Here is an 18,898-nt window from a genome sequence, read left to right on the forward strand (position 1 = left end):
GGAGGAGGAGGGTAATAACAGCATTAGTAAAAACATCCACTTCAAACACCCCTTTGTCTGTGCCTTTGGACGCACAAATTACCTCAGAATGTTACGTCATAATGAATAAGACAAGTGAAGAAGCTTACTTTCTTTTGAATACCGTCTTTTCGGAAATGTTGATTTTTTTTCTATTTTGTGCAAAAGACAAAAAAAAAAAAAAAATACAATTTTTAGTAGAGTGAAAAAAATCTACAATTCACTCTAAGAAGGAGGAACAGAAAAATTACGAACTATACCACCACAACCACCACCACTACTACTACTACTACTACTACTACTACTACTACTACTACTACTACTACTACTACTACTACTATTACTACTACTACTACTACTACTACTACTACTACTACTACTACTACTACTACTACTACTACTACTACTACTACTACTACTTTTACTACTACTACTACTACTACTACTACTACTACTACTACTACTACTACTACTACTACTACCATCACTACCACCACACTTCACTCTCAACATCTCCCATTTTCAAGAATTCCTCTCTTCTCTTCCCTCGCTCCACCATCCTTCATCCTCTCTCCCTTACGTTCCATCCTTCCTTTCGCCGACATAATGCTTGCAACAGACGCCCCTCCTCTTCCTCCCCCTCCTCCTCCAGTCCCGTAGCATTAGCAGGGCCTTGTCTCCCCTTATAAGCAGGGATGCTTAGTGGAACATGTCGAAATAGCGTTGCCTAGCCGCCGCCGAGTATAGGAGTGTATTGAGGGTGCATTATCTCGGTACAGTGGCGGTGAGCGGGGAGATGGGTCGGTGAGTATGTTCAGGCGCAGATAGAGAAATGTGTTATTGGTCTGACGAATTGATTAATGAATAGGTATCTGGTTGAACAGGTAGATTTACAGATAGATGGCTGGATGGGTAAATGGTTAAATAGATCGACTGGCTGATAAATAGATTGATATATAGATGGACAGATGGATGGATAGATAGATTGATAGATACATGAATAAATGAATAGGTATATAAGTAGATATAAATATATATAGATGGGAAGATAGACAGTTCAGTAAGTAGAAAATAGATTAGATAAATAGACAGATAGACAGATAGACAGGGATAATAGTACATAGGTGGGAAAATATATTGATAAATTCCCGTTGATTGATAAGAAGGTGGAAGTATTAGATAGGGAGAGATATACAGATAAAACATCGACGAATGGGTAGGTAAGTGAAGAAACACAGGATGGTTGAAGAGCAATATACATAAACAAATAAGAAGAAAGTGGAAGTGTAAGCGATGAATCAGATAAAGAGAGAAATTAGCTGTATATTGATGGACAGAACATATAGAAATGCAACTGTAAATCATGGTAAACAAACTAAGATAAATAAAGGTATGTACTATGTTAGAAGGAAATGACATTAGAGAGTCAGCCAGCACATCAGACATTCAGAAAGCAGGACAGACAAAGACACATAGACACACTGACTGATGGGTGCATATGCCAAGTGAAATAGTAAACAAACATTCATATATAGAATCATTACAAATAGAAAAATATCAGAAACTTTGAGGCAGACAGACTGAATTTCGCATAACGAAAATATTTGTATGTTCATGTTTGGTAACTTACACACGAGCAATGGATAAAAAAGAGAGATTTTACATATAAACCTAGAGAAACAAAGGAAAGCAAAACATTATAAAACAAAAAAGACACATAAAAAAAATTATTCCTCCTATCTGTGAATCAAGTTGCAGACAGAGGCGCCCACACACACACACACACACACACACACACACACACACACACACACACACACACACACACACACACACACACACACACACACACACACACACACACACACACACACACACTTTCCTATCGCCAAAAATACACACAATTCTCCTGCTACTCTATGAATTACCTTACTAGAAATGAAAAATGCATATTATAAATTTTGTATATTGTTGTGTGGATCACTGGAATTGTGTTTAAACCATGGAGAGAGAGAGAGAGAGAGAGAGAGAGAGAGAGAGAGAGAGAGAGAGAGAGAGAGAGAGAGAGAGAGAGAGAGAGAGAGAGAGATTGGATGTTTTGCAACACAATACACATACATATATATCGTGCACATTATTCTTCCTCTTTCTTTTTTCTTTCTTGCGACATTTGTAAAAAGCAAATGTTGAGATATTGTGTGTGTGTGTGTGTGTGTGTGTGTGTGTGTGTGTGTGTGTGTGTGTGTGTGTGTGTGTGTGTGTTTGTGTGTGAAATAATAGACAAACGGACAGACAAACAGATATTTTACAATGCACAAAATTGGACATAAGCTGGGGACAGAGACTCCCAACCAATCACACACCCACCCACACAAGACAGACAGAAGGTCAAAGATATACTGATATACGTACTGACATACATTCTTCATCTCTTCGGTCAATATGAAGACGCTACACGAACTTACATATTGTCCTGTGCGTCTCGAAGGAGTAACGCCGGGAGATGACAACGTCCGCCCTTTACTGCTCAGGGAAGCACAGGGACTGAGTGTGTTGCTGGCAGTTTGTTGCAGTTTTAGGATTCCCGAAGGCTGACGAAGAGTTTTAAAAGTAAGAATGTATTGGAGAGAGAGAGAGAGAGAGAGAGAGAGAGAGAGAGAGAGAGAGAGAGAGAGAGAGAGAGAGAGAGAGAGAGAGAGAGAGACAGAAACACAAACATAAAATCGGAGAGACTGAAAAAGAAAGTTTAAAGTAAAAAAGAATGAAAAAAAAAGCTTCAAACGTATACACAAGTAAATGTATATACATGCTGACACACACACACACACACACACACACACACACACACACACACACACACACACACACACACACACACACACATTGACAGTCATAGCACCACACAAAAAAGAAAAAAAAGCCAGAAATTAACAGAAAGAAGTGAAAAAAAGAAAACATTGAAAGACATAAGCCGGAGTGAACAAGTGACATTAAGAAGAGAATGTAATGTAATATTAGTAGGTGCCTGAAGTTACTCGGAGAATGACATCATGCTTAAAGGAAAGTGAGGAAAGAAAATAGCATGCTGTAACTTGAAAAAAAAAAAAACTGCGGTAATGAACAAGGAAAATATGAGGAAATAAAGCACTAAAGTGGGAAAATATGTAGCAGATTGAAAGGAAAAAAAAATGAAATTAAGTGCTAAAAATGGGTGATGCCTACTTAGAGAGAGAGAGAGAGAGAGAGAGAGAGAGAGAGAGAGAGAGAGAATGTGTCTTTCCTGTCACCTCAGATAAAAATCTATATATTTTTTACGACATTTCATTGGCGCTGAAGAACACATACAATGAAAAAGTAAATATGACGGTTCCTTCTTTCATATTTATTTCTTATGACATTTTATGAGACAAGACTGTACTTCGGTATCCTTATGTTATATTGTTATTTTGTCTTTTTATTTATTTATTTATTCTCTGCTTATTACTTATATCTAATACATATACTTTTACTGTCCTTTGTTTTCTAACATTACTTTGTTATTTTATGCTGTTTCTTTATTGTATACATTGTTGCACGTGAGTATAAGAGTTTTTTTTTTCTTTTTGTAAGAGGGAAAAAAAGTCATTTCGGATTTTATCTGTGGAAAGAAAACGTGTGTGGGATTTTTCTGAGGAACGTTATTCGTGTGTTGAGAGAGGAGAGTTTTTAAAGTTCATTAAATGCTCTCTCTCTCTCTCTCTCTCTCTCTCTCTCTCTCTCTCTCTCTCTCTCTCTCTCTCTCTCTCTCTCTCTCTCTCTCTCTCTCTCTCTCTCTCTCTCTCTCTCTCTCGCTTTAGTTAACAGTGGAACCTTGTACAGTTTAAGTGGATGAGGAGAGAAAATAGAGATACAGATGGATGGATGGATAGATAGATAGGTAGATAGATAAAAGTTAGATAGACAGATAAGTAGATAGATAGACAGATAGATAGAAGGTCATATTTGCCTTGATATCGCCGTGTAATAAGCCCCGAGGAATTCATTCTTCATAGAACGTTAATTGATTTATAGGCGGAAGGCGAAGCAAGGCAGCACATGTGAAAGGGTAATGCAGGATAAGATAATGTGATATGGCTGCCATTTAGCGTCCTTGTGTGTGAGGTCCACAAGGCCAGAGTGAAGGGGGAGGGCACATATCAACTTATTGTAACCTTCGTAACTCTACTGACTGGATTACATTCACGGGAGTTAGTCATTATTACATACGAGTACATACATGTTGCGACAGTAAGAAGAGTATGCCTGTGCCGGTTTTTTTTTTTTTTTTTTTTTTTTTTTCCTTTTCCCTCTCTCTATTAACATTGGTGTTCTATTGCGGTAAAACACGATCATGCATTTGGTGCGAGAAAGGATGAAACGGATTAATTTTTTTGAAATTACTGATGTCTTTCTTCTGAGTTTTGCTTAAGTCTCTTTTTCTTTGCTTTTCTACGATTTTTTTTTTTCTTTTGCTTTCTGTTTTGTTGTCGTTTTATATTCTCTTGTACTGTTGATTCCTATTTTTTTTTATTCAATTTTTTTCATGCGACTTTTCCTTGTGTTATTTATATTCATTATTTGTCATTACTCTTGTTATTTTTTTGTTTTCTCTTTTAAATCTCTTATTTCCCTTTTCAGTGTTTTTCTTTAATTATATTTCACATTTATGTATTTCCCTTCATTAGTTTTCATTATTCACTATGTTATTACGTATTTCTTTTGGCTTGCATATTGAAATGACCTTTTTCCTCATTTTCTTTTCATTGCTCATTTTTTTAATCGATTCTTCCCATTCACCTTTTTTTTTCTACCTCTTTATTTTTTCAACTGTCTCCACGTCTTCTTCCAAAGAGGACAACATTTTCTGTTTCGTTACCAGCACTTTTGAAGGTAATTAATGTAAACACTCCACTACGTACAAGTACCAGGAAATCAGGGCCTGGTGTGGATTCTGAGGCAGCGGTGGTGATGGTGGTGGTAGTGATGGTGGTGGTGGTGGTGGTAGTAGTGTTAAGTTCGTTTTAAGTACTTACTTATCGTTCCACTCATTCCCTCTGTTTCTCGTCATCGTCCTCATCATTATCTTGACGGTCTCTCTCTCTCTCTCTCTCTCTCTCTCTCTCTCTCTCTCTCTCTCTCTCTCTCTCTCTCTCTCTCTCTCTCTCTCTCTCTCTCTCTCTCTCTCTCTCTCTCTCTCTCTCTCTTCAATAAGAATAAGAGAAAGAATAATGAGTATTAGTACTAATTGTTATTCCCAAGATAATAATAGCAAGTATAATAATAATAACAACAACAACAACAACAACAACAACAACAACAACAACAACAACAACAACAACAACAACAACAATAATAATAATTATCTTAATAATAATGAGATTAACAATAGTAATAATCTTAGTTCTAATTATCATTTTTAGATGGTAGTGATAGCAACAACAACAACAACAACAACAACAACAACAACAACAACCTCAACAACAACAAGAACAACAAGAATAATAATAATAATGATAATAATAATAATAATAATAATAATAATAATAATAATAATAATAATAATTAATGAAGCCATTGGTCATGCAAGCTGCCATTTGCATAGCTCTGAAACATTGCTCCCAGTGTGTCGGCTGATGCCTTTGTAATCGCTGTGGTTGTTGGTGACGCTGTTGTTTTCATTACTATTATATCTTGCTACACAAAAAAATAGATAGTACTACTACTACTACTACTACTACCACCACTACTACTACTATTATTACTACTACTAGTAGTAGTAGTAGTAGTAGTAGAACCATCAGTAGTACTTGTTCTTGTTCATCACCTTGTTCTTTTTTACTACTACTACTACTACTACTACTACAACTAATAATAATAATAATAATAATAATAATAATAATAATAATAATAATAATAATGATAATAATAATAATAATAATAATAATAATAATAATAATAATAATAATAATAATAATTCTGCTGTTTCTGCTTGAGCTAATGAAGTTGAACATTCTAATTTATACTTTATATTATATTTTATAAATTAGTATGTAGTATGGACGATTTTCACTAAGCGAATCGCGTATCGGACCAGCTATAATGCATGTGAAAACCTTGAAAGGCCTAACTTTATTTTATACGAGTGCTCGAAGCATAATGTGTGTGTGTGTGTGTGTGTGTGTGTATATATATATATATACATATATATATATATATATATATATATATATATATATATATATATATATATATATATATATATATATATATATGTTACGGCCATTTTGGAAAATTGGTCGTATTACAAAATTGCCGGTCATTATGCAAAAAGACCAAATTCGTGTTCACATTGCAAAATGACCTAAATTTCTCAACATTTTGCAAAACGACCAAGATTTTGGTCAGTTTACAAAATTATCGTTGGTCAGTTTGCAAAACGACCAAGATTTTGGTCAGTTTACAAAATTATCGTTGGTCAGTTTACAAAATGTCCATACAGCAAGCAGGCAGATGAAAAAAAAAGCGAGGGAATGATAAAACGTAGTGAACATAACTAATTTTATTGTGTGTCGACCTTGTTGGAGCAAGAGGCACTGCATTTGCCTCTGCTGTTGCATAATACAGAGTTTTTTAAACACTTGCAGCGTCTGGTCATACATGACTTAGTGCAAGAGCATTTAGCGAATCCCTGACCTTGTCCCATTGATTCTGCAATTGCTACTTCCCGCAGACTTACTTCCCGCTCCTGTACAACATCATCAAGAGAAAGGAATTTTCTAGACATGGAGTAAATTGGTTGCGAGTGTACACTTGTTTAAGCAGGCCGTGTTTTGTACCAAGCTTATATGTGCCATTGTCCAATGCCTGAAAAACAACTGCCTTCACATTAGGAAACTCTGCACGTCCGCGGTCAACTAATGGAACAGGAACCATCACAGTTTCCCCTACCTTGGCTGGTTGAAATCTCTTCACAGAATTATCGATCATTTTTTGGGCTTGTTTCTGTTGTTCTATGTTGGACTTCATTTGTTCAGTATGAATACTCTGACTCCGACTGCAGATGGAACAAAGCACAGACTCATCAGCATCGTTATTCCTCATAGAACACGGAGTATTAGAGTGACATGGGTTCTCACACACATTGCACACATTTAAACCAAAATATCTTTTGCCACAGGAGATGCAGTTAATGACAGCAGATGCTTCTTCTTGCTTTTCAACACCTGTCTCTTCCTCCTCTGTGTCTGTGACCTCATTGACAACACCTAGTGCCTCTGCAAGCTGCTCCTCCGTCTGCATACCGTCCAGGACTTCCTCTGGTACAGAATTTGCGTCAACACCAAGACGAGCCTTCTGTCCATACATGGCCTCATATGGTGTCCTTCCAATTCCGGAGTGAAAGCGGGTATTTTTCTTCCACTGGACAAAGCGCAGTCCCTGTGACCATTGTGTAGAGTTGTTGTCCTTCATCCAACATGCGAGAATGGCTTCAATATCCCTGTTGGCACGTTCCACCGAGCCCTGCGATTGGGAATGTCGTGGTTTGCCATGAACCATCTTGCACTCTGGCCACATCATCAGAACTTCCTTGACAAGCTGAAAATTGAAAAGCGTATATCAGGTTTTGTCATATACAGGGTGATTCATTAACTCCAATATTGCTATGTTGTGAGTTGTAAAGAGAGAGAGAGAGAGAGAGAGAGAGAGAGAGAGAGAGAGAGAGAGAGAGAGAGATTTACATAAATCATTTGTTCTTTACCTTATTTGAGAATTCTCTTCCATTGTCAGACTGCAGGATATGGGGGGCTCCTTTGTCACAGAATATATCAACGAGGTGGAAAGCAACCTCTTCAGCAGTTTTCGTCTGTAGAGCCCGAAGACACACCATCTTCGTCAAGTGATCCTGGTAGTTCAGAATGAAACGATGTTTTCCATCTGGCTGGCTCTGCATATCGATCAAGTCGACCTACAAATAGACAGAACATCAAAAAAGATTATGTAATATTGCTAGATAATAATAATATATTTGCAATCGTAAACAAAAGCAAGGGTATTAAAGACTCCCCTCTGACAACAAGCCATGGCAATAATGAAATTACTATCAACGGGCTTAACCAGTGCTTGTTTACTAACCTGAGCTCGTGAGTTCATACTGTTGGATACAATTGGCTTCACAGTCACAGACTTGCGTACAGTGCTTTTTTTCAGATGACACTCCTCACAGAACTGTAAATACAACTCAATTTGGGATCTTGAAACATTGGCATATTTTTCACTTGTTTCCCTAAAGACAATAGTTCTACCTCCATGCCCACGTGCACGATGAATAGCATCGATCACATCGAACACATCTTCAGCGCATACGAATCTAAGATTAGTTCCCTTTTTCTGCAATTTCTTAACGGTGATACCTTCAACTGTGACTTCAAGGATTTCATACTTTCGTAACAAACGATAGTCTTTCTGAGTCTTTTTAATGTTAACACGTTTAAGTTCATCCAAGCGATTCATAATTTGTTCGCATTAATTTCTGTACAACAAACTCGAAGTATTTGATGCCTTCTTCTCCTCAGCCGCTATCAGCTTTGAATAAAAATCAGTTTTTCTATTTTCCATTGTACAGATTTCCAGAGTATAATAAAATACACACAAAGTACTGGGAGTAACACTACGTTGGTCGTCTTCTCCTGGCTTTCAGCAGTGCCTGACTGACCACAGTATCAACAGTCAGCTCCCATTACACATACAAGAGTGAATGACAAACCAGTAAATGAACCAATATCATAAGAGATAATTTACAGGAGAGAGTGGCAGCGAGGCCAGCAGAGATTGAACGAAGATTAACAAGGGTGACATACTCATATGAGTTCAGGGGGAAATCCAGCTGTGCGATAAATGTGTGTGTGTGTGTGTGTGTGTGTGTGTGTGTGTGTGTGTGTGTGTGTGTGTGTGTGTGTGTGTTCAAAAAGAAGTGGTTCGAACTTTGTGTGTGTGTGTGTGTGTGTGTGTGTGTGTGTGTGTGTGTGTGTGTGTGTGTGTGTGAGATGATTAGCTGAACCTAAAATAAGGACAGTTAAGCATACTCATTGGTTATGTACTGCAACTGTAACGTTTTATCATTCCCTCGCTTTTTTTTCCATCTGGCTGCTTACTGTATGGAGATTTTGTAAACGGACCAACAAAAATACTGTTTATTTTGTAAACTGACCAAAATCTTGGTCGTTTTGCAAAATGTTGAGAAATTTAGGTCATTTTGCAATGTGACCACGAATTTGGTCTTTTTGCATAATGACCGGCAATTTTGTAAAACGACCAATTTTCCAAAATGGCCGTAACATATATATATGGAAAGAATTGTCCTCAAACGCAGTCAGCTCGAATACGATAGCAACATTTAAAAATCGCCTTGATAAATATCTGATGTCAAATCCCCGGTTGTCACTGTTCACCTCCTCATAAAAATCTTACCGCGGATATTTAGTCTTTCGGTGCGATTACATCTGTCATCTGGTGAGGGTATATTTCACTGAGGAAGAAAAACAACTAATTCACAACAAAGAAAATGAATCACATCAAAGAGACCTTGGTGATGGCCAGGTTCCTCGGCGACTTACTGCTGACCCCGCCACAATAATGGTATAAGGAATCGAGTCCTTGCTTGGCAACTAACCCATCACTATAGTTATCTAGTAAACATGTATCCCACGCAGGCATGTTTAAGGAAGAGGAAATGCCTCATCAGATATCACTAATAAAAATAGGACCGTATGTAGACTAGATGTGATAGAAGTAGACATCATCTCTTTCGTACTTTCCTCTGAAATTACATGTTCTTTTTTTTTCTATACAAATGTTATAATTTCCCTTTTCCTGCCAAGTTCTGCAGGAGGGATGGGAAAGAGAGTTCTTCTGTGGTATCCTGTCTCTCCCACTAATAGCGTAGAATTGTTAACCAAACAACCAAGTAAGAACCACAGGGTCTGTTGCTGTTTCGTCTTCTTTGTATATTCCTTCGTATATTCCTCCACCACCACCACCACCACCACCACCACCACCTACACCTCCTAGTCTTGCCCTTGCTCTAGCCTTTTTTCTTTCTCTTTCTCTTTCTCTTTCTCTTTCTCCTTCTCCTCCTCGTCCTCCTTCCATCGTCCTGTGTGTGACGTAGGGTGGCGTGATCATGTCCGCCCAACCTTTATCCACCAACACCCATTATCTTCACTACATTATACAATACATTATCTACATTATGTATGTGTACATACATGTACATGTACATGTATTGCTAACTAGGCGAAGCATTATAAATACAATACACATTATTATTAATTGTGTGACACCGTTACTTGTAGTGGATAAACTTGTGGAATCAATGGTACGGGATAGAACAGTAGAATTCCTGGAAAGTAACCGTATCATAAAGGACGCTCAACATGGATTTAGTAGTAAACGTTCATGTTTAACGAATTTACTGGACTTTTTTCACGTCTTACATAATATTTGTGATAATACCAGGCCAGTAGATATAGATTATTTTGATTTTCAAGAAGCATTTGATAAAGTTCCTCATAAGCGCCTCCTACATGAAGTAAAAGCTCACGGCATATCAGGTGACCTCGCTGCGAGGATAGAGGATTGGTTGACAGACCGCAAACAGCGAGTAGTGATTAACGTGTCGTGGTCCGAGATGTTGCAAAGAATTGGTTTATAAAGGCTACTGGAAAATTCACAAACATATTCATATTTTGATTAATAACTACTATTTACATTTCTTACAACTCAAAATTTCTCACTCGCATTCATCTTCAAATCATTCAAAGTTATTAAGTGTTACCTTGTATTTCTTCAACATATTCACTGATCAGCGCAGTCATCGTGCAAAACACAGACAATATCAAATGCTCAAACACAACAAATATTCAGTCGGCGCCATTAATGTTCAGTTAGAAAAACACACATGATATCAGCAACACATCACTTACTATAAACATTCCATGACTGAGTAAATCTTCGTACATCATACACACCTGTCATGACAAACATAAAACATCAGTTAAACATCCTGCTCCTCCTTTAATAAGATCATTGATTTATAGACTGCATTAATACGCTTTCAAACTGCACCTACTTTCAAGTTATTCCGTCCATCTCGACCCCTCTCTGGTCAGGCCCTGTGGAACCTCTGGGTCTGTGTCTGCCACTCTCTAGTACTCTCCGCTACTGAATTATTCCACTGTTACACGCTATAATATACAGTCGTTTGGGACTGCCTGTTTCCCTCAAAAAATTATCGTAATTTTCATAACATTTTACGTATCTACTATTCACATTGTTCATCTATGCATGTGATCCGCCCACAGGCGTGGTGCTTGATACAGAAGCCAGTCAGAGGGTAGGGGCAGTTTGGAGGCGGAGCGTTAAGTGGGCGTAGGCTGACTTGTCCTTCTTGGTGCCTCACGCCTCCTGGCCTACTTTCCCTTTCAAATCCTTTCTCTGCCTTGCCCGTGCTATCATTACCGTTAATCCCTCCTTGACCCAGGCTGCCTTCCCAGGTTGTATGGCCGTCTTCCTGTTGTGGAGTGCTTGGGTCCTGTGTCCTTGTTTGTGTTTCCTCGGTTTCCTCGATATCAAGTGCCAATTATCTTCCCTTTCCCGTGTAGTATGATCATTTGTTATTCTCCATACTTCATTCATCTTCTCCATTTCTTCTTTCTTTTTACTTATTCTCCCTTTTTTTTTTCTTTCCTCTTCCTTATTATTATTTTTTTCGTTTTTTCTTCTTTTTTTGACAGTACAATATATATTGTAGTGCCGGGTCACCAGAAACTCTAATTCTTCAAATTGGGTTAATGTAAGCAGTGGCGTTCCTCAATGTTCAATCTTAGGGCAGATCCTCTTCATAATATACGAGTATATGAATGACATAGACGAAGGAATCAGAAGTAAACTGTCAAAATTCACAGACACTAAAATTGCTAACAAGACTGACACCAAACCAGCGTCAAATTTTGTAAAATGATGCATACACTCTCATTGAATGGTGTGAAACGTGGCTTATAACTTTAATTTTGATAAATGCCACGTATCAAATATTGGAAATAGCAATCGGCAGGAAAATTATAAAAAGTAATCCCCCATCAAAAGTTTGGATCCTGAGAAAGATCTGGGAGCTTTAGTGACAACAGATCTTAAACCAAGCAAACAATGCAACGAAGTCATTGAAATTGCCAATAAATTAATAGTTTTCACCTTCCAATCTGAAAAAAAAATCTCACCTTGTACAACTCACTTGTACGTCCTCATCTTGAATACAATGTACAGTTTTTGTCATCCTGTTATAAAAGGAATATTAAGAGATTAGGAAAAAAACAATACGAAGTAGAGTAACGAAAATTACTCGAAGGCTTCGCAATAAACCCTACAAGGAACGCCTTAAAGAACGAGATCTATTCTCCCTCTCCAAACGCAGGCTAAGAGGGGATCTGATATTGCTTTACTAAACTTTTAAGTCTTTCACAAATATCAGACCGGAATTCTTCCTAAGATTCAACATGTCTAATATTACAAGAAACAATAGCAAATAATAGGTAAGCGATTTCAAACAAATGAAGCCAAACATTTTATTTCAATCGTGTCATAAATATGTTGAATTGTGTTCCATCAAGCGTCGTTAACTCAGGTACTGTTCACTCATTGAAAACCTGTCTTGACAAGTATGTAGACAGTAATTCCCGGTTGTCATTGTTCATGTCTGAATAACGAACACGTTCACTCCGTACTGTCCGTGCTGGCATGTAGATTGTATGTGGTCGAAGTAGTCCTCCTGTCTTTCTTAGTTTCCTCTCACACTCCATGTTGTTTTTTTCTGTACAACATGGTACCATTTCCTTTTTCAGGTGAGCCTTGCCTGGAGGGATAGGGGGTGGGGGATGGAAGGACCCTTCTTCTGTGCTATCCTTTCTCTACCACTAATAGAGTAGAATAGTTACCCAAACAGACTTACAAGAACCTCTTGGTCCGTTACTGTTTGGACTTCTTTTGTATTCGTTAGGTTTCTCTTTCTGTGCTATCCTGTTTGTCTCTTCCACTAGTTAGCGTAGAGTAGTTACCCAAACAGCCCAGTACAGACCTCAGGAACTTTTGCTGTTTGGAGTTTGTTTTTATTCTCCTCCTCCTCCTCCTCCTCCTCCTCCTCCTCCTCCTCCTCCTCCTCCTCCTCCTCCTCCTCCTCCTCCTCCTCCTCCTCCTCCTCCTCCTCCTTTTCTCATCACATGATGAACAATTAGCTGTGAGGGGCATTGAAAACTCAAGGACCAAATCAGTGACTATCATAGGGATTTGAGGTACCAGGGGTCACTGCTGCAGGAGTGCGGCGCTCCTTTACGAGAAGTGCACTCTTATAGGAGTCGCATGGTAGCCGGAGCCTGATTGACTGATGCCTCTCTTGAAAGCGCCAGGCACAGTATAGAGAACCCAGCAAGCCCACTTTTGTTACAATTTTTTTCAATTTTCCGCGCATGACGTCACGTTGTCGGAGATCAGGACTGCCAGTTTCGCCTTTTTTAGTCCAAAACATAATTTTTGGCTTTTTTTCATGCATTTGGTCTAAGGATATCTAGTTTGCCATGAATTACATTATTATTATTATTATTTATTTTTTTTTTTTTTAAATATGTTGCTTAAATATGCTCCATTTGGCCATAACAAGTTTATTTAATATGGTAAGTTTGTTCACCGTCACCTAAGACAAAACTTTTTTTTTCAAGTTGTCGAGTGCGCGTATGTTTTCCTTTATTTTCCTTCTGTTACCATGGTTATCTTTGCAGTTTTTCCCATTTTCTCTTATTGCTATTGAATAACAATAAGGGAAAATTGGACAAATCAACTGGGTGATGATGCTGATGACGCGCGAGTCCACGGCTGAACTCTGGCGTGTTTTTTTTTTTTTTTTTTTTTCAAGCGGCTGATGTAATTTAAGTCTTCCTATCAACAGCTACCTGTGTTCATGAACAAACCAGGAGTACGTTGATAGGGTGCTGTCTATGGTAGTACCGTATATTTTGTTATGATGAGTCATTGGTAAACTCGTTTTCCATCCCCCAAAAGCGATCGTTCTGGTTGTTTATATTTATGTCGAGTGGGAAAGAAAAATGTCTAGAGCAGTGTGATTGAACTGTAGGCCCGCGCGCCAGTTGATTTAGTGTGGCCCGCGTGCACTCATTGATTAATTTTATATGAGGAAAAAAATACTTAAATGATATTCAGCAAAGGTCAAGTGTGTGGAATAATAACGATTAGCTTGTTATGACATTGCTGCTACAATAACATAATGCCTGCAGAGCGAAAGTCCTTCCCCATGGTTATGAAGTAGGGACGTAGGTATATGGTACACGTCATGAACACGGCCACTTCTTTGTGCCAAGAACGTTTTCATAATGTGTTGTTAGTATTTTTGCATTCACTCCTGAACCCACCAATCTCAGTTAGTGTACATTGGATTGGGGTCAGGTTTCAGATGAGGCGTCGGGAGCTGTATGGCCTTAGGCCTAGTTGCCTAGCACATACCGTTACAAGTAACTCTCTTCCACTGTCGGTATTCTCACACTGGAATTGAATTCTCTGAATTCGTTTCCGTTTTTTGGCCCAGGCGAAGGACTGACGAAGTACGTGGCACTTGTATACACAGATCGCCACTCCAGTAGTCCGCTATAGCCCAGTGCTCAGTACACATCGTGTAATATTTGGTAAATTCTGAAGTGGAATAATATAAACTTTGGGTTTTTTCACTGCATGTTTTTGGGTCTTTTTGTAGTGCGTTTGGCCGTTTTGTCTTATTTTTTTTGTTGACTTTGGCCTTTTTCTGCTTCAGTAATCTGGGAACCCTGAGTGTACTGCCTTCAGTTCCACCCACCACTCACTCTGTCTTAGGGCTTCATTTTAAGTTTAAGGTACATCGCATCTCTAAAGTCCATGTGCGCAGCGCTTCTTATAAAGCACTATGCAAAATGTGCTTTATTAAAATGAATTTTTCGATGTTTATTCATCAGTTTAGTTTGTCATCCATAATCAGTATTATCATTATTAGTAACATTTATAATTCCTGTGTGCACCGTTACCTAGTGAACATAAAAGAAGAAAAACACAAACCTCAACACACTTAAGAAGAAAGTATCCTACACAACACAAATAAGTAAATCTACATAAATGTTAACTTGAGCGAAAATAAAGTTGTATGGTAATAAATAAATTCTGCAAAACAAATAGATTCAGTACTTAAGTAACATAAAAAAAACACTAGAAAATATAGATGTAAATGCCAATGACACCGTGCAGAGCATAAATAATAAAAAACAAGGTCTCCATCGTTACAAATACTGAACTATTAAAACTTACAGCTTACAAGATACGACGCGGAAATAAAAGGACACAAACCAGCTACACTACAATGATGGTGCTGATGACGATGATGACGGTAATAATAATAATTTTAATGATAATAATAATAGTAACAATAATAATTAATAATATATAATAATAATAGTAATAATAATAATTAATAATATATAATAATAATAATAATAATAATAATAACAACAATAACAACAACAACAACAACAACAACAGTACCACTTCACTACGTTTCGCCTCACGCGGGGAGCAAAGGTGGGAGGGGCACAGGTCTTTCTTCTTTTTCATGCAGTATTCTTTTTTATACCTATGAAGCATAAACACACTTCCAGCCTCCGCTGGTCCCCCCTACCCTCTCTCTCTTAATCCTTCCCGACGCCGCTCTTCCTCCCAGTCGGAAGCTTTCATCCTGCTGATAGGTAGTAAAGCCTGTGTGAAGAAGTGAGTGCTTCACCAACTTTTTTCAGTGACATAATTTGATTGATGTCTATGTTGAGAGTGGACGTGAATTACGAATAAAGCAATCCGTGGTTCTCTGGGCTGAGTCATTCTCGTGCTGCAGGATGGACAGGTGTAATGGTGTGTTGTTGTTATTGTTGTTGTTGTCGGTGGTGGTGGTGCAGCACAGGGGAGGGTTCCAGAAGGCTGCTCCATAACCAAGGAATTCCTGCCTCTGTAAAGTTCTCTGATCTTACCTACTGCTATTTGTACTCCACGACATACTCCCACAAGTCAACAGTTATCTAATTATCACTGTGGGATGAACGTTCACATTAGAATGAGCAGCAGTTTTTCTTATTGAACTTTTGGTGCTGCATGAACACAGGAAGGGAAATGATGTGTTCAAATATATCTTGTTTACCGTTGGGGTTTCATGGCGTAGTGACAGTCTTGGGAACCCAGTGTGTGTGGGATGCCAGCGGTCATATCCCATACAAAATACAATAAATAAATAACGTCATGAAAATAATTGACATCATAATTCTTTAATACATACTGGCGTGAACATAAGGTGGTTAAATAGAGCAACTTTACAAAAAAGATGGGGAAGATGGGGAAATAGACCAACTTTAAAGAAAAGAAAAAGGGCCCTCGTGGCCCAGTGGGTAGAGTGATGCACTTGGAGTTTGGCGTGAGGGAAGTGAGGGGCGCGTAGGTTCGAACCCCCCTCTCGGAACTCACAAAAACCTTGAAAGAGCATCCCTCCATCACCATGTGTGATGGAACTGCCCACGGGGAGGAGGGGAGGTGAGTGCGCAGCACCTCCCTACCCCTCCCCAGGGGAGGAAGGCACCGCCTTACCGGCCCCCGGGAGAGCAAGGGAGGTGAGTGCACAGCGCTTCCCTTCTCTCCCTTACCTAACCCTGGGAAGTCTACGGACTACCAGGGAAAAAAAAAAAAGATAAAAAAGATAAAAAAAAAAGAAAAAAAATAAATAAAGGTGAGTGCATAGCACTTCTCTTGTCTCCGGCAAAAGATAGAAAAAAAATAATAAATAAAGAATCAAGGTGAGTGCATAGCACTTCCCTTGTCTCCTAACCTACCACGCAAAAAAAAGAGTAAATAAATAAAAATAAATAAATAAATAAAAATAAATAAAAACTTCCTTACCACCTCGGACCTTGGGAGAGCAAGGGAGGTGAGTGCACAGCACTTCCCTTCTCTCCTCAAGTCTACGGACTGTCAGACTAAAAAAAATAAAATATATATAGGTATAAAAAAATAATAATAAAATAAGTAAAAAAAAAAAAAAGTAAATAAAACAAAAACAATAAAACTCCTAGTCGCACTTCAATAAAACTGACTGAGTCTGGCAATCAACAATAAATAATAAAAATAAAACAATACCAACTGACTGACCCTGACAACCCCAAAGACCACCACCCCACCTGGGAAGCACGGGAGGTGAGTGTGCAGCACCTCCCTACCCTTCCCAGTCTCCCAGTTTGACTTTGACCACCAATCTGACTCATCCTACCAACTCCAAAGAGCAACTCCAACTGTACAGACCACCACCACCACCACCCTTCTGATCTCGGCAAGGTGAGTGCGTAGCACTTCCCTGGACTGACCCTGACTGACTGACCCTGGCAACTCCAAAAACAACCAACCTGACTGACTTACAGATATGTAATCACCTAACTGACTGGCCCTGGGGAGCATGGGAGGTGAGTGTGCAGCACCTCCCTACACTTCCCAGTCTCCCAGTTTGACCTGACTCATCCTGGCAACTTCAAAGAACAACTCCAAATGTACAGACCAACAGTACCTCCTGCTCTGTGTCCCACTCTGACCCTGATCCATACATCCCTACATCCTACCCTGTCCTGGCTAGGTGAGTGCGTAGCACTTCCCTACCACCTGCCTTACTGACCCTGGCAACCATAAAAACAACCAACCTGACTGTAATCTGGCAACAGACCACCAAACTGACGGACTCTGGGGAGCATAAGAGGTGAGTGTGCAGCACCTCCCTACCCTTCCCAGTCTCCCAGTTTGACTTTGACCACCAATGTGACTCATCCTACCAACTCCAAATGTACAGACCACCACCACCACCACCCCTCTGATCTTGGCAAGGTGATTGCGTAGCACTTCCCTTGACTGAGTGGGCCTGACTGACTGACCAAGGCAACTCCAAAAACAACCAATCTGACAAATGTTACAAAATTAATGTAACCTGGGGAGCATGGGAGGTGAGTGTGCAGCACCTTCCTACCCTTCCCAAAATAAATACAAATAAATTAATAAATGAAAAATAAATAAAGTAAAAACAATAAAACTCCTACTTCCCCCTCAATAAAATGACTGAGTCTGGCAATCAACAAGAAATAATGAAAATAAAACAATACCAACCTGACTGACCCTGACAACTCCAAAGACCACCACCCCACCTGGGAAGCACGGGAGGTGAGTGTGCAGCACCTCCCTACCTTCCCCAGACTCCTAGTTTGACTTTGACCACCAAGCTGACTCATCCTAGCAACTCTAACTGTACCGACCACCACCAGTACTCCCCACCCTGGCAACTGATCCTGGCAAGGTGAGTGCGTAGCACTTCCCGTGACTCCTCCTGCCAGCTCCAAAGACCCACCATCCTGACCGCTCCTGGGAAGCACGGGAGGTGAGTGTGCAGCACCTCCCTACACTTCCCAGTCTCCCAGTTTGACTTTGACCACCAATGTGACTCATCCTACCAACTCCAAATGTACACACCACCACCACCACCCCTCTGATCTTGGCAAGGTGAGTGCGTAGCACTACCCTTGACTGACTGGGCCTGACTGACTGACCCCGGCAACTCCAAAAACAACCAACCTGACTGATGTTACAAATGTAACCTGGGGAGCATGGGAGGTGAGTGTGCTGCACATCCCTAGCCTTCCCAGTCTTCCACCAACCTGACTTGAATTATGACTGGGGAGCAAGGGAGGTGAGTGTGCAGTACTCCTAC

The 18,898-nt window shown here is 39.3% G+C and overlaps 2 protein-coding genes across 7 annotated transcripts in view; one reads left to right on the forward strand and one right to left on the reverse strand.

Moving 5' to 3' along the window:
- The window catches only part of LOC135116399 (uncharacterized), a 294,907-nt gene that overhangs the window by 131,698 nt on the left and 144,311 nt on the right, over positions 1-18,898 (forward strand). The gene's annotated exons all lie outside the window — the stretch shown is intronic.
- On the reverse strand, positions 6,646-8,774 carry LOC135116398 (KRAB-A domain-containing protein 2-like). Its single transcript, XM_064033834.1, has 3 exons — positions 8,170-8,774; positions 7,796-8,002; positions 6,646-7,632 (listed from the first exon to the last, which is right to left on the reverse strand). The coding sequence occupies exons 1-3, from the start codon at positions 8,545-8,547 to the stop codon at positions 6,769-6,771; spliced, it is 1,449 nt and encodes a 482-aa protein (XP_063889904.1). The 5' UTR covers positions 8,548-8,774; the 3' UTR covers positions 6,646-6,768.

Source organism: Scylla paramamosain, chromosome 31 (assembly GCF_035594125.1).
Source record: "Scylla paramamosain isolate STU-SP2022 chromosome 31, ASM3559412v1, whole genome shotgun sequence".
NCBI classification, from domain to species: domain Eukaryota; kingdom Metazoa; phylum Arthropoda; class Malacostraca; order Decapoda; family Portunidae; genus Scylla; species Scylla paramamosain.